Here is an 18,582-nt window from a genome sequence, read left to right as displayed (position 1 = left end):
CATATTCAAGCTGTCTCCCCCCCAACCCCCGACCCCTCAACTAAAGACGCTGCGTTTTCTTCCTCCATTTAGTAAGTAGTGTATTGGGCACCTACCATATGACTGAAGGAGTAGACATAAGAGTATAATGACATTTATTTAATATTATTCAACATTAGTTAATTGGATTGTTATCATTACACCTATAATGAAGGTGTTAAAATAGTCTCCTCCCCATTTCACAGATGAGAGTGAGGCAAAGCAAGGTTAAAAAAAAAAAGGATAGTACCCACATAGGGATTAGAGTCTATTGGAGAGAATACTGGATAGCCAAGCAAATAATTAAATACATTAATTACAAACCATTTTGCTAGTGGAGCTCTGGTACGGATCCCACTCAACCAAATCAAAGGGCTCAGGTAACCCGGGCAACGAATCTTCCTGCCAATAGTAAAGATGGAGCCCACAGAACAAGCACCTTTACGCACACCGCTATTACCCACAATGCAGTGTCAGCCGGGGAAGGAGCGGGGGTCTGCCAGGAGTTAACATGGCTCCCGTAGTTACACCACCCTGTCTTTTCACTTAACCAGCGACCTAACTGCCCAGACCAGGCTACCGATCAGGAGCTAAGTCTTCTTTGCACCTCCACTCACCGCGACCACAAGAGCGACTGAAACAGGGCAGCACCTCGCGGTGGTAAACTCCGTAACCAAGGAAACCCTACTTCCGCTGACGTCATTACGGCGACACGTGGATCCAAGATGGCGGCGGCGATGGTGAGTGAAGGAGACTCCGGGAGCCGGAGATGGAGCGGGCCGCTCTGGGGAATCCCAGGACTTCCTGGCGTCCCATGCTTGGCTCGATCCACTTCAGGGACCCCTAGCTTAGGCCTGAGGGACATCCCTTATTGGGCTTGTCTCCCCCAAACTCCCCGTCTCCAGCCTTTGCCCCGCACTCAGGCTTGTCAAGGCCCGAAGTTTTGGGGGAGGCTCTGGGTCAGAGGAAAGGTCTCAGCTACTACCCTAGGTGGTTCTTATTCCATTCTTGGTGTTTGCCTCCTGTGACCCCCATTTCCCAATTTTCACTTTGCATTCCTCACCCCTTCAAAGAGCCCCTGTTACTCCCAGTTTTGCTCCTCCCTCTCACGTCTGTACCCTGCTTTCTCCGCCTCCCCGCCTCCCCACTATTTTGACCAGTCCGCGGATGCATCCTCACCTCTTCCAGCCCGAACCCTGTGTCATATCCTTTCTAGAGCCCTGTCCTCACCTCACTTGTCCCCACTGCGCGCCTGTCTTGACTGCCGATACCCGGAAGCATGCCTTTACCCCTATCCCCCACCCCCAGCCCCCATTGTCAATCCCCAGATCCTTCTCTAATCGTATCTCGTCTTCTCTCAATTCCAGTTCCCTGCCTCTCTCCTAGGGATCTTTTATCCCACTGGTTGTCAGACTTTCCTGTGCGTAAGACTTGTGGTGTGTGGGGAAGCTTGTCAAAAATGCAGTTTCCAAAGATTCTAATTCTGTTGGCCTAGGAGATGCCTAGCAATCTACACTTTTATAAGCACTCTAGTGATTATGATGGAGGTGGTCAATTGTGAAAAGCACTTTGCCAGTGCCGCCTGGCCCCCTCCCCTTCACATGCCCCTACAGGGCCACACAGCTCTTTAGGATGAAGTGTTTGTGTGGATAAGGGTATGTGGATAAGCTGTACCCGGAAAGTGGGTCAGAACTTGCTGGCTTCTGGTATAGAACGCTGGAAGTAGATCTGTGAAAAACTGGCCCTTTCTTCTTCCAGAAGGTCAGCTCACATTCTGCTTGTCAAGAGACCAGAACCAAAATTGAAGTCACTTAGGCCAGAGAGATTTTGTACTGTTCCTATATGTTGCTTCCTCAGATAATTTCATCCTGGGAGTGCACACAAAAGACATTTGACTTTAGTAAAGAAATATTCTTGTTTAAATTCTTTGGTATTGATTTTTTCCAAGCAAAGATAGGTTACTGGCTGATAACAAATTCCCCTCCTCCTATTAACCAACTGATAAATTGTCCTTTTTGTTTAATAAGGGATTCCTTATTTAGAACCTCAGAGGTCATGTAAAAGACTTCACAGCCTTGCCTGATATCTGTGGTCTTAGACCACAGAAAAAAATCCCAAATGTGGTATGTTGAAACCAATTTTTTTTTTTTTCTGGACCACTTTCAGAACAAGAATGGCATAAGAACTTAACATGAACAGGAAAAGTCACACCCTCTTTTGCCATAGGGAAGGAGTTCAGTAAAGTGGCATTTATAGCATTGCACTGGGAAATTCTTGCTCTGTTCTGAGGTTTTAAGAGGTAATAAGTTAACATATGTCTGGTACACATTTATTTAATCAACAAATATTTGAGTGCCTGCTCTGTGCCAAGACTTAGGGATGTACTGGTGAGTTAGAGGGTCAAGGTCCCTGTGCTTGTGGACTTTTTCTAGCCTGAGGAGACAGTCAGTAGGTCAAATACATGAACAAGGTAATGTCAGATAGTGTGAAGAGGGCAAGGTGACGTAGTAGTAATTGGGGGGTGACAGGGTGGTGCAACTGCTTTGGATTACGTGGTCAGAGAAGTCTTCTCAGAGAAAGTGACGTGAGTTGAGACCTGATTGACAAGAAGGACCCAACAATCCAGAGAGTGTTCGAGGCAAAGGAGATGGCAAGTATAAAAGACCAAGGTGGGAAAGAGTATGTTTGAGGAACACAGAAGGCTGGAGGGGCTGAAACATGGTGAGGAGTTGGGGGTGGGGGGGAACAAAGAATAATACAAGATGGAATCAGAGAGAGGCAGGAAGAGCTGTATTTCTAGAAACATGCCTGTAATTGTGGGTTGTAGTCTACAGTTTGTAATCTGTGGACTGCATTTTGAAAGACTGTTCTGTTACAGTGCTTGCCCTTCCCACACTTTTCAGAATGTTACATTGAGGGACCCGGCTTGTTCTCAGCCTGCAGAGAAACCATGGAAAGGCATTTGGATTGTATTCTAAGCACAGTGGACGGCAAAGTGATTTTGTGTTTGTTGTGTCACCTGGGAGTATCATCCTCTGCTTTCATGATGAATACTATAAACTGATTTCCAGAAACTGAGAGTGTAATGTGTACAGGAACCCACAGAGGCCACTTTAAAGAGGGCACATGAGCAGCTTCATGTTTGATGCAATAGTGAAAAGTCACAGAAGCACATTTATTACCAGGGGATACTATGTGTGACAGGCTGGGTGGGCAGATAAACTTGAGCTTGGTCTGTGTGAAGCCCTTTATTATACGGAAGTCAGAACAGTCCCCGCACCCTCGTACAATAGGTGGTTTCACAACTGCTGGGGATGGAAGTGTGTGGGTCTGCTTTGGGGTGTCTGGGTGTCTGAAGCAAGTCATACAACCAAAGAGGAACCTAGCTAATAGACTCAGTGACTGTGGGAACATGTTGGCTTTTGGTTTTTTCTTTTATTTTAAAAGTTAGGGCTGTGGGTGCAAGTTTCAAGTGGTATTTATGGATTTTTACCTCCCTCCCTTTCCTTAGTGATTGGTTCTTCTTCCCCACGGGTCGGCTGCCACCTCCCAGATCTGTGTTAGCACAGTGGGTGTTTTCTAAAGTTCCCCAGCTAGGAGTAGATGGCCGATGTAAACTGAAGTTCTCTGTAGTTTTCCTGCGTTCCTCCTGCCCTGGATTTAGATGACTATAAAGTTACACGATACCAAGTTGCTCTAGCTGGGTCTGAGGTGAGGAGCAGGCCCATATCTCATCCTTTATAGAACTGTTGAGCATATGGAATATGCTTTGAGGAATATTGTTTTGGTGGAACTTGGGAAGTGTCCATTGAGGACATTTGTAGACATCTCAGGAATCTAGAAACCTCTGTTTGGAGAATAAAACTCTGTGTATTTCTCTCACACATTGTTCATGCTGTTTGGGGTTTTAATGTTTTTTTCCTTTTTATTGGATTATAATTCATATAACATAAAATTCACCCTTTTAAAGTTTACAGTTCAGTGGTTTTTAGTATATTCACAGAGTTGTGCAACCTTCACCACTGTCCACCTCCAGAATATTTTCATCACCCCATTAAAAAAAATCCATTAGCAGCCACTTCCCACTCCCCCTTCCCTCCAGTCCCTGGCAACCATTAATATGCTTTCTGTCTGTATAGATTTTTCCATTCTGGACATTTCATATAAATGGGGTCAAACAATATGTGGTGTTTTATTATCTGACTTCTTTTTTTTTTAAACAAGGCTAATGTTTTCAGAGTTCATCCATGTCATAGCATGTGTCAATATTTCATTCCTTTTTATGATCAAATAATATTCCATTGTGTGGATAGACCTCATTTGGTTTACCTTTTCATCTGTTCATGGATTTGGGGATTGTTTATACTTTCGGGCTGTTACGAATAATGTTGCTGTGAACATTTTGTGTGCAAGCTCTTGGGTGAACATCGGTTCTCAGTTTTCTTGGGTGTATACCTAGGAGTAGAATTGCTGGGTCAGTTCTCACTGTTCTGAGGTTGAGTTTGATCCAGTCCAGAGGCAGGGGAATGGTCTGAATGACCTCTAGCTTCCTTTGATCAAACGAAAGCGGTGCTAGCCAGTTCCTTCCTTCCACTGTCCCCCTCGCCCCCTGTCCCCGGGCCAGTTAGAAGCACAGGAATCGTGTTTTGTGATGAAGTCTGGCTGATAGAGTTCTGGGACAGAAGGCAGGAGGCCTGGACTCTGCCAGCAGTCCTGTGTGTGGCAAGTTGCTGTCTCCCCGGGGCCTCACCTGTGAATGGCCATTGGCTCATTGAGGAAGAAGCAGCTGGGGCTTAGTCCCAGCACTGCCACTGATCTATCAGGTGGCCTGGAGCAAATGACTTTGGTGTTATTCGTCTGTTTCAGCACAGGTCATATGTGAAATGAAGATTTAGACTTGAGGATTTCTAAATTCTTCAATGAAATTTGTAAAATCTTCAATGAAATTGAAGATTTAAACTTGAAGTTGAAAAATTTGTGGCTTAGAATACTTGGATTCAAGGTGATTTTTGCTAATATGCCTATAAATCAGATGGATTTTTTTTTCCATGATCTTAATCCCTGTGGTCTTTCCAGGCTGCTGTCTTTTGGTTGCATTGTCTGTTCTCTCCGCTTGCTCCACCTGGCACATGTGTTCTGCAGGAGCCACTGTGTCCTTAGAAGCCGAGGCGCCAACACCAGTCCTTGGTACAGATGTGTTACTCTGAGAAATCCCTTTAAAGGAGTGCCCTTAATCCCCCCAGGAAGTCCAAGGAAGGCAGAGGCGGCATTAAGTTGCCTCTTGGTTTCTCTTTTACAACTTGGACAAAAGTTTCCCTTTGATCTCAGTGAAAAAGAAGCAGGTCACAGAATGTTGAAGGTTGAGTTTTGATCTCTGGGCACTGGCAGGAAGGTGGGAAGGACTCAGGATGAACAGGGCCATCTGGCCATAGGCGAATGGTAGGAGCCACCTACCGCCCCAGACCTGCTTTGATCCTTGAACCATTTGCTGATACTGATAGTTCCCAAGTGGGACATGGTTTCGGACGCTGGGACTTCTCGGTTCTGCCCCATTCCTCTTCATTGCTTCCTTCTCTGCTCTGTACCATGACTTCTCACCTGCTCCCACGCATTAAAACTGACAGATCTCCCAGCGTTTGAAATCTGAAGGTTTTTTGTTCAGAGGGTATACTAAATGGTACTGGCAGTTCTTAAAAAACAAAATCAAATCACAAATTGGAGCTGAATTCATAAGCCAGTTTAGAAGGGAGTCTGGGTGCCCTGGCCAGTCACTTAGTATCTTTGGGCCTCGGTTGCTAATGAAGCAGATCTCGTGCTGTGAAGTGACAGTTATGGAGCTCATCTTCACATGGCGTTGATTGGGGCTGGGGGGCGAGGAAGAGAGGTTGGCAGGCACAGGACTTTACATTTTTTTCCAGTTAGTTGCCAATATTTAATAATTGGGAGATTTCACATTAAAAAAGTTCTGGATTTTCATTTTTTTCTTGAAAATTTGGGCCCAAATTTCCCATAAAGAACATTCCCCGTGCAGGACCCAGTCTTCCATACCTTTTGGCTTATTCCTTAGCGGCATCACCCAGTAGGTAATTTGCATGGCCGTTCTAGGGGTTTGAATGAGCAACCCCTGAATGAGGTGGTCTCTATAAAAATCTTCCTATTTTTGACATGTGGATTCAAAAGCAATATTTAAAGTTTGTGGTAATCCCCTAGGTTACCTAATTTTGAGGGGAAAATTTCTGTTCACAAGATACATGTCAGTTGATAAACCACATGTCCATCCATTATTTCATCTAATCGTTACAAAAACCCGCTTTACAAATGAAGAAACTAAGGCTGGGTCTAAGCTCATGGGCTGGAATCTGACACTGATTGGTTTTATGACTTCAGGCCAACTATTTGGTTCTTTAAACCTGTTACTTAAAGCAAAAATTTTTTTTACTGTGGTAAAATAGACATAAAATATATCATTTAAACTATTTTATGTGTACACTGGCTTTGCATGTACAGTGGCATTACGTGTACACTGGCATTAAATACATTCACATTATTGTGCAACCATCAGCACCATCCATTTCCAGAGCTTTTTTGTCTGGATCAGTTTTCTTATTTTTAAAATGAGGATGAGACTCTGAAAGAATTGTGATGATTAAATGAAATGCGAGATGAACATGCTGTAACTTTCCTGCTCCAGGGTTTGAAATCTTTAGGAGATGAACTGTCTAAGCCTATTGCTTGGGCTAACAGAGTATATAATAAATACCCAAGGGAGGAGGGAAGTTCCGTGCATTTTTAATGTTTTATTTCTGCACTTTCTGGCCTCAAGGTCTGGGTCTAGAAGTCTTCTGCTTGGTGAGGGTAGTTATTAGTTTCGCCTGGACTTTCACACAGTTGGTTGTTCCCTACCCCCAAAGAACACTTTTGAGTCTTTGTGTATGTCTCTGCCCAACAAATTATTTTTATGTTTTTGGCTGCGCTGCATAGCTTGTGGGATCTTAGTTCCCTGACCACAGACTGAACAGGACCCCTGCCCTGAAAATGCTGAGTTTAACCACTGGATCGCCATCTTTCTCCACTCTTGAAACAATGTATGAGCTACTAGTATTAGCTCCATTTTATTCCTGAAGAAGGAGAAGGCAATGGCAACCCACTCCAGTACTCTTGCCTGAAAAATCCCATGGGTGGAGGAGCCTGGTAGGCTGCAGTCCATGGGATCGCTAAGAGTCAAACACGACTGAGCGACTTCACTTTCACTTTTCACTTTCCTGCATTGGAGAAGGAAATGGCAGTCCACTCCAGTGTTCTTGCCTGGAGAATCCCAGGGACGGCGGAGCCGGGTGGGCTGCCGTCTATGGGGTCGCACAGAGTTGGACACGACTGAAGCGACTTAGCAGCAGCAGCAGCAGCACCCCAGTAGTTACTCAGTGTCTATGGGCTCTGAAATAAAGGCTACATTTTGAGTCTCCTGTGGCTAATTTTGGTTCTGGGTTTGTTTATTTTTCTTCCTGAGGTCTTTAGCTCCATGGAGGCTGCTTGGTAAGTGGTCTTTGGCTGTCATTGGCTTTCGTTCAAGTATGGTTGAATTCTTAGGGAGCTTTAACTGATTAGGTAATTGATTTCAGTTAACTGTTGGCAAACTGCCCCAAAGTCTTTTTCTTTCTTCTCCCCGACCCCCACAAATCTGGGGAGCAGTTACTGAATGATCTTGAAATGATGATTATATCTTTGAAAAGGAAAAAAGAAGAATCTAGCTTACTCTTAAGGGAAGGTGCAGCTTTTACAGCAGGAAAGGCATGGAATAGGAATCTGAAAGGCTGTTCAGATTGGCCACACTCTGTACTCAGATGCTGTTTATGGGAAAGAAGACAGCAAGGCAGAGGGCTCCAGAAAACAAAAGGTTAACTTCTGGCCACAGAGAATATGAGTAAATGAAAAGTTTTCAATTCTCAGGGGAAACTTCCTATTTTCTTTGGAAGAAGTTAATTGTTCATACCTTTCAAACTGGGTGGTGCAAAGTTGGGTGTGAGGGCGTGGTGAAGGGTACTTTTGGGTCCTAATAGTTCTTCATTTGGCTGTTGTTTGGGAGAAGTTTTTCTGTGTGCCCAACCCCCAAGAATAAAATAGGGAGGGCAAGACCTTGATTCTTAGGTCTCTTGAGCTTTATAACCTTCCTAGTCACCCATATCTTTGCCAGAGATGGAGTGTCAGATCACAATGCAAGGGCTTCTAGATTACCATCACCTTGTTCCTTGACATCCCACCTCTGCAGCTTTGTGACTTGGAAACCAAGTAAAGCAAATGACATTGAATGGACTGGTTCACCTCTCCTGTGACTCCCACTCTGTTCATGGGTCTGAACATGCAACAGATGTTTGCTAAATACTTAACTGACTTTTCAGACAGTCTCATGTGAGAGTTTCTGGGGATCAGTTAAAGATTAAAGGAAGATATAAAGGGATTTCGCAAGAAGCAGGTACTTTGCTTCTTCCTAATTTCCTTACAGAAATGAAATACGTGTCAAACATCCTCTATCAGGCGGTCAAGGGCTACAAAGGTAGGTAAGTCAAATAATCACAAAAAGTTGAAATGGGATCCGGTACAGAGTTCTTTAATCAGGGGCCTGTCAACTTCTAGGTCTTTGGTTTCCTTGGACTCATACGTCATATTCTGCATTTTGGAGTGTTTTTTCCTGGGAGCAGCTTCTGTAACTTAAGATTCTCAGAGGGATTTGCAACACTTTCCCAGGATTAAGAATGACTAATCTGGTCTGGTTCAGATCACACACCTGGCTCCAGAATCTCCATGGCATCATTCTTACCTTATAGCTGCCATTTTCTGCCCATCTTCAGGGGAACTTGCCCAAATGCTTCCAGAGGAAACCTTCCCCTTCCTAAAATGTCAGTGTATTTATTTTGAATATAGGTTATCCATATACATGGAAAAAAAGCATGGAAAAAAAAAATGTTACAAATGAAAAGAAAGTCACTCAGCTATCCCCTATCCACTCATCAGGTGTACTCTGATTTTTTTAATATTTCTCCAGAACATTTTTATGTACATAAAACATCTACTTTTAAAAAAAATCTACTTAAAAAAATAATATGCTTTTTAAAAAGTAGATGTTTTACATACATAAAAATGTTTTTGCTAGCTTTTCTGTCCAGGTCTGTGATCCGTTTTGTTAATTTTTGTACATGATGTCAGGTTCCTTTGGGACATGGCTACCAAATTGTGCAAGCACCATTTGTTGAAAAGACTGCCGTTTCCCTATTGAATTGCCTTGGCAACTTTGTTAAAAGTCAGTTTACTGTAAATACAAAGTTTTATCTCCAAACTTTTAATTTTGTTCCATTGTCCTCTTATGCTTATCCTTATCGCACTGTCTTCATTACTGTAGCTTTATAATTGCTTAGAAATTGGTAGTATAAACCCTTTAGTTTTGTTCTTTTTTAAAGTTATTTTGGATATTTTGGGTCCTTTGTGTTTCCAGGTAAATTTAAGGATCAGTTTGTCAGTTTCAATAAAAAAGCCTGCTGGGATTTTGATAGGGATTGCACTGAATCTATAGGTTAGTTTGGGGAGAATTGCTATCCTAACAGTACTGAGTCTTCCATTTCAGTATGGAATGTCTCTCCAATTATTTAGATATTTTTCACTTTTCTTAGCAATGTTTTATGGTTGTCAGGATACAAGTCCTTTTTAAAAGCGTTATTCCTAAATACTTTATTCTTTTTGAAGCTACTGTAGACGAAACTGTTTTCTTAATTTTATTTCGGGGTTGTTTGTTGCTAGTGTGTAAAAATACAAGTAATTTTTATATATTGATACTGTAGTCTGTGACCTCGTCCAACTTGTTTATTAGTTGCAGTAGTTTTGTGGATTGCTTAGGATTTTCTTGGTATAAGATATGTGATCTGCAAATAAAAGGACTGTTTTCTTTTTAATCCGGATGAGTTCATTTTTAGCTTAGAGTGTATTACTTGCTTTTATAGAGCAATGCCGACTAGAAATGACAGAAGTGGACGTTCTTGCCTTGTTCCTCATCTTAGGAGGAAGCATTCAGTCTTTCATCATCAAGTGTGATGTTGGCTGTGGGTTTTTCAAAGCTACCATTTATCCGATTGAGGAAGTTCTTTTTTATTCCTAGTTTGTTTAGAGTTTTTATCATGAATATGTGTTGGACTTCATCAAGTGCATTTTCTGCATTAATTGTGATGATTGTATAGTTTTTGTTTTTTATTTATATGATGCATTGCATTATTTGATTTTCAGATATGAAGCCAACATTGCATTCCTGGGCTAGAACCCACTTGGCCATGATGTGTAAACCTTTTCCTGTATTGCTAGATTCAGTTTGCTAATGTTTTGTTAAGGATTTTTCCGTTTGTGTTCCTGAGGAATATCTATCTGTAGTTTCCTTTTCTTGTGATATCTTTGACTTTGGTACATTCTTTTTAAAAACTTATTTAGACAAATGAGATTATAGTATATGTTGATGTACATCTTTATTTTCTACTTAATAATTTATGTTGGCAGTCTTTCAGTAATAATCCTGCCTCCCACTTAAGTGTATATTATGCTAAATTGCTCTCCCCAAATTTATCTATATCTAGTGTATTCAGATTTTTTTAAACTTTTTGACTCTGATAGGTAAAAAAGATGTCATTATTTTCATTTGCAGTTTTTAGATTCTGAATGATGTTGAGCATCTTCTTGTGTCTGACCATTTGAACCTTTTTCTCTTTAACTGCCCATTCTTATTCTTTTGGGTTATTTGTCTTTTATTGGTTTGTAAGAGTTCTTGGTGTATTGAAGAAATTAGTCCTTTGTCAGGTGTGTGCGAAATATTTTTATTCAAATTGTCTTTTTTTACAATCAATTTTTTTTTCATTATCTTCCTTTCTGTATATTCTCCTTCTCAATAGCATCTGGATTTTGTTTTCTTCTTAGAAAACTTTTCATATCAAGATTGTGTTAAAGTATGTCTATATTTTCTTCTAATATTTCTCCTGTTTCAATTTATACATTTCTTTCCTGTCTTCTTCAGTGCCAAACAGGTTGTATAGACCTGTATTTAATATTTATTAAAATTAGTCTGCCTTCATTATTTTTCTTTTCAAAATAATCCTGAAGTAAAAGATAATTGTGAAACTGACTACAGTGATTTGGTTATTAGTAGAAAAGCATTGAATTGGGGGAGGGGCAAGGAAGGCGTAGTATTGCAGAAGAAAAGAATTAGAGGAGGGTAAAGGGAGACAAAAAGCAATTAATCCGTGGCATCAAGTTCTTCTTTGGATACCTCTAATCATGACCTAAAATTATCTCTGAGCATGGCCTCCACAGTGGGGACAAACTTCTGATCACCCAGCTCTGCCAGGTTTGGTAGAGCTGGACCTTCTGTACTCTGCAGATAACTTGCTGTGTGACCATGTCACTTCCCCTCTCTGGCCTCCTGGATTATGTGACCCCCTAGCGGCTTCCTTTGGGGCTCAGATGGTAAAGAGCCTGCCCACAATGCAGGAGGCCCAGATTTGATCCCTGGGTTGGGAAGATCCCTTGGAGAAGGAAATGACAAGCCACTCCAGTATTCTTGCCTAGAGAATTCCATGGACAGAGGAGCCTGGCGGGCTGTAGTCCGTGGAGTCACAAACAGCTGGACCCGACTCCACTTTCACGTTCAGATTCTCCAAGAGATGTCTTTAAGGGGCCCAACTCGGGCTGGAACTCTGCCTTGTTTTGTTCTACCTTTAGGCTGCTTGGGGTGGTGGACCATCCCATAGTTTCAAAGGAATCATGAATTTCTTGAGTTTCCTGGGAGATCATAAGGCTTCTGATTCACTTTCCTCACTAGAGTAGGGATATCACCTTCCTCCTCCTTCCTTGTCACCTGCTTCTCTCTGTTTAGCTCTGGTTATGGCCTTTTCCTTAGCTAGGTGACTCTCTTGTTGGGAGTTTCCTTAGAATGAGCATACATCTTCCTCCTTGCAGTGTGCTCATTGGTCCTGCCTTCCAGTGCAACCCAGAGCAAAGCCACTCTGCCTTATCAAGCACACTTAATGTGTACTGTACTTAGTCCTTACTACCATCATCACTGTAGCACCCTGCCATGAGTGGAGTATTAGTTTCCTAGTTTCTTATTACAAATGAGAAACCGCAGGTTGGGCAGGTTCTGTGTCACTTGCCCAAAGTCACACAGCTAGGAAGTGATGGGTCAGGACTTGAATTCTTATCTGTATGACCCCCAGAGCCTGTGCTTTTTCCACCGCACCCATGGTTTTCAACGTGTGATCCCAAGACAAGACCAGCAGTTCCAACATCTCCTGGGAACTTATTAGAAAAGCAGATTCTCAGACCCTGCTCCGGAACTACCAAAGAAGGCATTCTGGGAGGTTAGACCCAGGAATCAGCGTTAATAATCCCTCCTGGTGATTTCCTTGCCTGCTCAAGTTTCAGAACCGCTGCCTACCATTTCTGCTCCCCAACCTGGCTGCTGCTTCCGTTCATATCTGACCAAGAATTTATAGGTGACTTCACTTATCCTTGTTAGTTGTCAAATCTAGGGCTGAACATTACAGTGTCTCTGGAGCAGAAATGTGCTGCACACATATACACCCTCCCCCCAAATACATACATGTACTCGGTTACCAGAGTAATCTTTACAACTGCAGATATTCCTTCCTCCTTCAAGTTCTTCAGAGTCTCCCCAGTGCACAAAGGACGAAGCCCAGACTCCTCAGTGTGGCTTTTGTGTGATGTATCCCTTACGTACCTTCCAGCCTCCTGTCTGCACAGATCTATTCATGCTTTCGACTCACAGGATGATCCATGAACTAGAAGTGTTGTCATCACCTGTGAGCTTGTGAGAAATACAGACTCTCCACCCCTACCTCTAGGCCTGCTGAATCAGACTCTGCCTTTTAACAAGCCCTCCAGGTAATCTGTATGTACATCAAAGTTCCAGTAGCACCAACCTACACCTCACCTGCCAAAAACTCCTTATGGTTGCCCCCAGGCCTTTGTCCCTGTGTTTCACTCTTTATGGAGCACTCCCGCCTTCCCTCTCCTTTGCCTTGGAGTAGACTTGAATGCTTAGATTGACACCGCACCCCTCCAAGACTGGGCCGGCTTGTTGCTGCTCTTGTGTACTCCAGAGCCTCTTAGCTGCTAGGATAAGAGACTACGCCCTCCAGAGCAGCTGGGACCTAGAATTGCAATTGGCTGATGACCCCCAGCTGGCTCGTGGGGGTGCATTCTGTGAAGCTGACACAGTGCCTGACAAATAGTAGGTGCTCAGTGTAGTGAACTGCTTTCTGTTCTGGTTAGAGCATGGACCTCGGGGAGAGACTGCTTTCATCTCTGAAATGAGAACAATAAGAGTCTCTGCCTCATACGGTTGTTGTGAAGATTAATTGCGTTGTTGCATGAAAAGAACCTAGAACTGTGCCTGGCACATGGTCTGCTGCTGCTAAGTTGCTTCAGTCGTGTCCGACTCTGTGCGACCCCAGACACGGCAGCCCACCAGGCTCCCCAGTCCCTGGGATTCTCCAGGCAAGAACACTGGAGTGGGTTGCCATTTCCTTCTCCAGAGCATGAAAGTGAGAAGTGAAAGTGAAGTCACTCAGTTGTGTCCAACTTAGCGACCCCATGGACTGCAGCCCACCAGGCTCCTCCGTCCATGGGATTTTCCAGGCAAGAGTACTGGAGTGGGGTGCCATTGCCTTCTCTGGCACATGGTCAGTGTCCAGCAAATGTTAGCTGACATTGTTATCACTGTTTTCATTACATGTGCATCATCTTATAATGCAGCTCACCTTCCTGAAAAGAGCATACTGTTTCTCTATATTCTGATCTTGAGCAAGTTATATAATCTGTGGGTCTCAGGTTAACCGGTAGTCATCTGGGAAATGGTGATAGAAATCCCCAGGTAGTTGTAGTTGTGAGAATGGTGTGAGTCAGTGTTGTAAAGTGCTTAGCACAAATCCGGGACTTGCCACAGGGAAGAGGCTGTACCACAGTGCCTTGTACTTACTTTTAGGTGCTTAGTGACTCTGTTACTTCTTGTTGCTTTTTAATGTTGTTTTCCACCAAGGTGAGTATTTTCCATCTTTTTGTTTGTTTGTTTGTTTTGTGTGTACTTGCTCCATTGGTTTGAGACTTTGGAATAAAAGTATATTGAAGTCTTTCAGGATTTGCTTTTCATTCTTCTGCACCCTGAGGTCTCATGGAGCCCTTCAGTTCCCATGGGCAGTGTCTCTCTGCTAAGATTAGAGGACTCTGTTACAAAAGAACTGGAATAACTTCTTAGATTTAATTGGCTTGATAGCCATAAGAGATTATAATCATCTGCCCTGGCCTCAATTGACAGTTATCAGATAAGGCAAGTCTGGTGTTGAGCTTCCTAAGAAGGGAAATTTAGAACACACACACATTCAGTTCAGTTCAGTTGCTCAGTTGTGTCCGACTCTTTGCGACCCCATGAATTGCAGCACGCCAGGCCTCCCTGTCCATTACCAACTCCCGGAGTTCACCCAGACTCACGTCCATCGAGTCAGTGATGCCATCCAGCCATCTCATCCTCTGTTGTCCCCTTCTCCTCCTGCCCCCAATCCCTCCCAGCATCAGAGTCTTTTCCAGTGAGTCAACTCTTCCCATGAGGTGGCCGAAGTACTGGAGTTTCAGTTTTAGCATCATTTGTTCCAAAGAACACCCAGGACTGATCTCCTCTAGAATGGACTGGTTGGATCTCCTTGCAGTCCAAGGGACTCTCAAAGAGTCTTCTCCAATATATATATATTTAAATTTTATTGAAGTATAGTTGATTTACAGTGTTGTATTTCTGCTATACAGCAGGGTGATTCAGTTATATTCTTTTTCATTATGGTTTATCACAGGTTGTTGAATATAGTTTCCTGTGTGGCACAGTGGGAAACTCGCAATCCTTTCTTCGCTTTTCCCTTGGCAACTACAAGTCTGTTCTCTGTATCTGCGAGTCTGTTTCTGTTCTGTAGACATGTTCACTTGTGTCATATTTTAGATTCCACTTGTGAGTGATATCATATGGTATTTGTCTTTCTCTTTCTGACTTATTTCATTTAGTGTGATAATCTCTAGGCCCATCTGTGTTGCTGCAAATGGCATTATTCCATGCCTTTTTATGGCTGAGTAATATTCCATTGTGTGTGTGTGTGTGTGTGTGTGTGCGCGTGCGTGCGTGTGTGCGCACGCATGTGCGTGTTCATATACCACATCTTCTTTATCCATTCATCTGTCCGTAGACACTTAGGTTGTCTCCATGTCTTGACCATTGTAAATGGTGCTGCTATCAATATAGGGGTGAATGGATCTTTTTGAATTATAGGCTTTTTCTGGATATATATCTAGGAGTGGGATTGCTGAATCATAAGGAAACTAGTTTCTTTGAGGAACCTTCAAACTGTTTCCCATAGTGAGTGCACCAATTTTCATTCCCACCGCCACCAGCACTGTAAGAGGTAGAATGCATATATTTTTGATTAACAAGAAATAATGATGTTAACTGTGGGCTTTTCATATGTGGCCTTTATTGTATGGAGGTAAATTCCTTTTATGGGCTTCCTTGGTGGTTCAGGCAGTAAAGAATCCCCTTGCACTGTAGGAGACCTGGGTTCGATCCCTGGGTTGGGAAGATCCCCTGGAGGGGGGCATGGCAACCCACTCCAGTATTCCTGCCTGGAGAATCCCACGGACAGAGGAGCCAGGTGGGCCATGTTCCATGTGGTTGCAAGGAGTCAGTTATACCTTTTTTTTTACTTTGAGAATTTAAATCATGAATGGATGTTGAAATTTGTTAAATGCTTTTTCTGAGTCTGTTGAAAAGTTTGTTTTTTTTTCTCTTATTTTGTTAATGTAGTTTATCCCATTGATTGACTTACATTTGTTGAACCATCCTTATATGATGGGATTAAATCCCACTTGATCTTGGTGTACAGCTACTTTTAGTGAGGTGTTAGATCCAATTTGCTGGTATGTGGTTGAGGATTTTTACATCTGTGTTCATCCAGGGTACTAACCTATAGCCTATAGTTAGTTTTCTTGTGGAGTCTTTGTCTGCTTTTGGTATCAGGGTGCTACTCATCTTATGAGTTTGGAAGTGTTCCCTCTTGTATTTTTGGAAGAGTTTAAGGATTAGTATTAACTCTTCTTTCAATGTTTGTTAGACTTTACCTTTCAAGCCATCTAGTCCTATACTTTTTCTTTGCTGGGAGATTTTTGATTACTGATTCAGTCTCCATTTTATTCAATTTGTTGACCTATAAACGTTCACCATAGAACCTTATCCTTGTTATTTCTTAGGCTTCTGTTGTAATGTCTCCTCTTTCATTTCTGATTTTGAGTTTTTTTCTCCTTAGTGTTGCTAAAGGTTTGTCAGTATTAGCTTTTCAAAAAACCAACACAGTTCTGTTATTTTTTCCCTATTTTTTAAAAAGTCTCTTTTTAATTTATTTCAACTCTAATCTTATTTCCTTACTTCTTCTAACTTGGGCTTCAGTTCAGTTCAGTCGCTCAGTCGTGTCCGACTCTTTGTGACCCCATGAATCGCAGCACACCAGGCCTCCCTGTCCATCACCAACTCCCAGAGTTCACTCAGACTCAGTTCCTTGAGGTGTAAAGCTGGTTTGGTTTTTAATCCATTCAGCCACTCTGTGCCTTTTGATTCCGAATTTAATCTGTTTACTCTCCAGGTTAGTCTAATGTGCATCATGGTTGAGAACCACTATCTTAGATGTACAGATAGGCTATGGATATAATAGATGTCTCGAAGAGTCTCAAAGTAGGTCCTTGGATGGGTGGGAGGTACCACGAACTCCTTAAATTTGAGAATTTGAAAAAAAAATCAGTTATCAAGGGGATATAGCTAAGATTGCTGCTAAGTCACTTCAGTCGTGTCCAACTCTGTGCGACCCCATAGACAGCAGCCCACCAGGCTCCCCCATCCCTGGGATTCTCCAGGCAAGAACACTGGAGTGGGTTGCCATTTCCTTCTCCAATGCATGAAAGTGAAAAGTGAAAGTGAAGTCGCTCAGTTGTGTCTGACTCTTAGCGACCCCATAGACTGTAGCCTACTAGGCTCCTCCATCCATGGGATTTTCCAGGCAAGAGTACTGGAGTGGGGTGCCATTGCCTTCTCCAGTAGCTAAGATTAAGAACCATAGTATTCAACCTCTATGTGAATGAACGATTTTATGTTTTTATAGATCAGAGGTTGCTTGATGCTTATTATTAGCTTGTTTGATAAGGGTTTATTGAGTAGTCACATTAAGAAAGCCAGACAAGTGATTCATGTAGGTGGAGAGAGAGCAGATACTTAAACCATAATACAGCATGAAAAGTGCTGTATTATTTAACACAGTGGTGTGTTAAACAAGTACAGATTTAAATATTTGTCAAGTAACTTAAGTAGCCGTCTTTGAACATATATAGATGTGAAAGTTCATTTGGGTATTAGGTAGTTTCCAATTTCTTGCCTTTAGTGTTGTCATAGAGATATTCACAAAGAGCCTTAAAAAATAAGGAAAAAAGAGAATAATTCCTCCTGTGGAGATCTGAGGAGTTCTTGAATGAAGAAACATTACCTACATGGGACCTCCGAGTGTAGGTAGGACTTGAATAAGGTGAGAGCAAGTGTCGGAAGCACCCTGAGCAAAGCCCTTGAAGGCAGCCTCACTTGGGCAAGTCTGCTCACAGGGACAACCTTAGGGTCTTCCTGAAGGCTTAGAAAGAAACAGTGGGAGTTGCTGATGGAAAAACATCTTGGAGCCAGCAGGTGGAGTTCCTTCCATACCAAGCTAGAATTGGCTCTAACCCAGGCGTTCGGAACAGTGATGTTTTCTTTTGCCTAATTTATTTCATTATTTTTCTTAATTGGTATAAATTTGTATAAGCCCCTAAGAAAAACTGGAAAATACAGATCTGTTGTGCTTAGTTGCTCAGTTGTGTCCAACTATTTGCTACCCCATGGACTGTAGCTTGCCAGGCTCCTCTGTCCATGGGGATTCTCCTGTCAAAAATACTGGAATGGGTTGCCATGCCCTCCTGCAGGGCATCTTCTTCCCAACCCAGGGATCAAACTTAGGCGTTCCGCGTTGCAGGCAAACTACCATCTGAGCCATCAGGGAAGCCCAATTACAGATATACAAAAAAGGAAAACATTGCCTCATTTTCTCAAACATAACTTAAAAAAGAGGAGCAGATCTTGCTGAGCAGGGTTCTATTCCCTTATTTTTCTACTTAAATCTAAAGCTCAGATATTCCTACTGAAAAAATACATCATCCTATTTAATGACTACATAAAAGGATACCCCATAATTTGACCCATTCCACTAATATTGGATATTTTACTGTTGTAAGTTATGAACTATTTCACTAGTTTAAATAATCCCGTGGTGAACATTCTTTTATGTACATTTGGCATTTTGGCACATTTTTCTGAACATACCTAGAAGTACTGGGTTGTCCAAGAAGTTCGTTCGAGTTTCCTGTCTGAGCAGGGTCAAAGAGTGTGCAGTTCTGGGGGGCTTTTGTTACAGA

At 42.5% G+C, this 18,582-nt stretch overlaps 1 protein-coding gene across 2 annotated transcripts in view; it reads left to right on the top strand.

The window, feature by feature from the left end:
* The first annotated feature begins 727 nt into the window (after positions 1 to 727).
* Positions 728 to 18,582, top strand: part of TM9SF4 (transmembrane 9 superfamily member 4) — a 52,364-nt gene continuing 34,509 nt past the window's right edge. For both annotated transcript variants that reach the window (XM_086332435.1, XM_086332434.1), the window contains exon 1: positions 728 to 758. Coding sequence is in view for 1 of the 2 variants with exons in the window: in XM_086332434.1 (XP_086188560.1) it covers positions 744 to 758 (15 nt within the window). In the remaining variant the exon portion in view is untranslated. The remainder of the gene's footprint in view (positions 759 to 18,582) is intronic.

Source organism: Bos grunniens, chromosome 13, assembly GCF_055505025.1.
Source record: "Bos grunniens cultivar Pamir isolate PY7600 chromosome 13, Bosgru_T2T1.0, whole genome shotgun sequence".
Lineage (NCBI taxonomy): Eukaryota > Metazoa > Chordata > Mammalia > Artiodactyla > Bovidae > Bos > Bos grunniens.
This window is presented reverse-complemented; position numbering and strand designations above follow the sequence as displayed.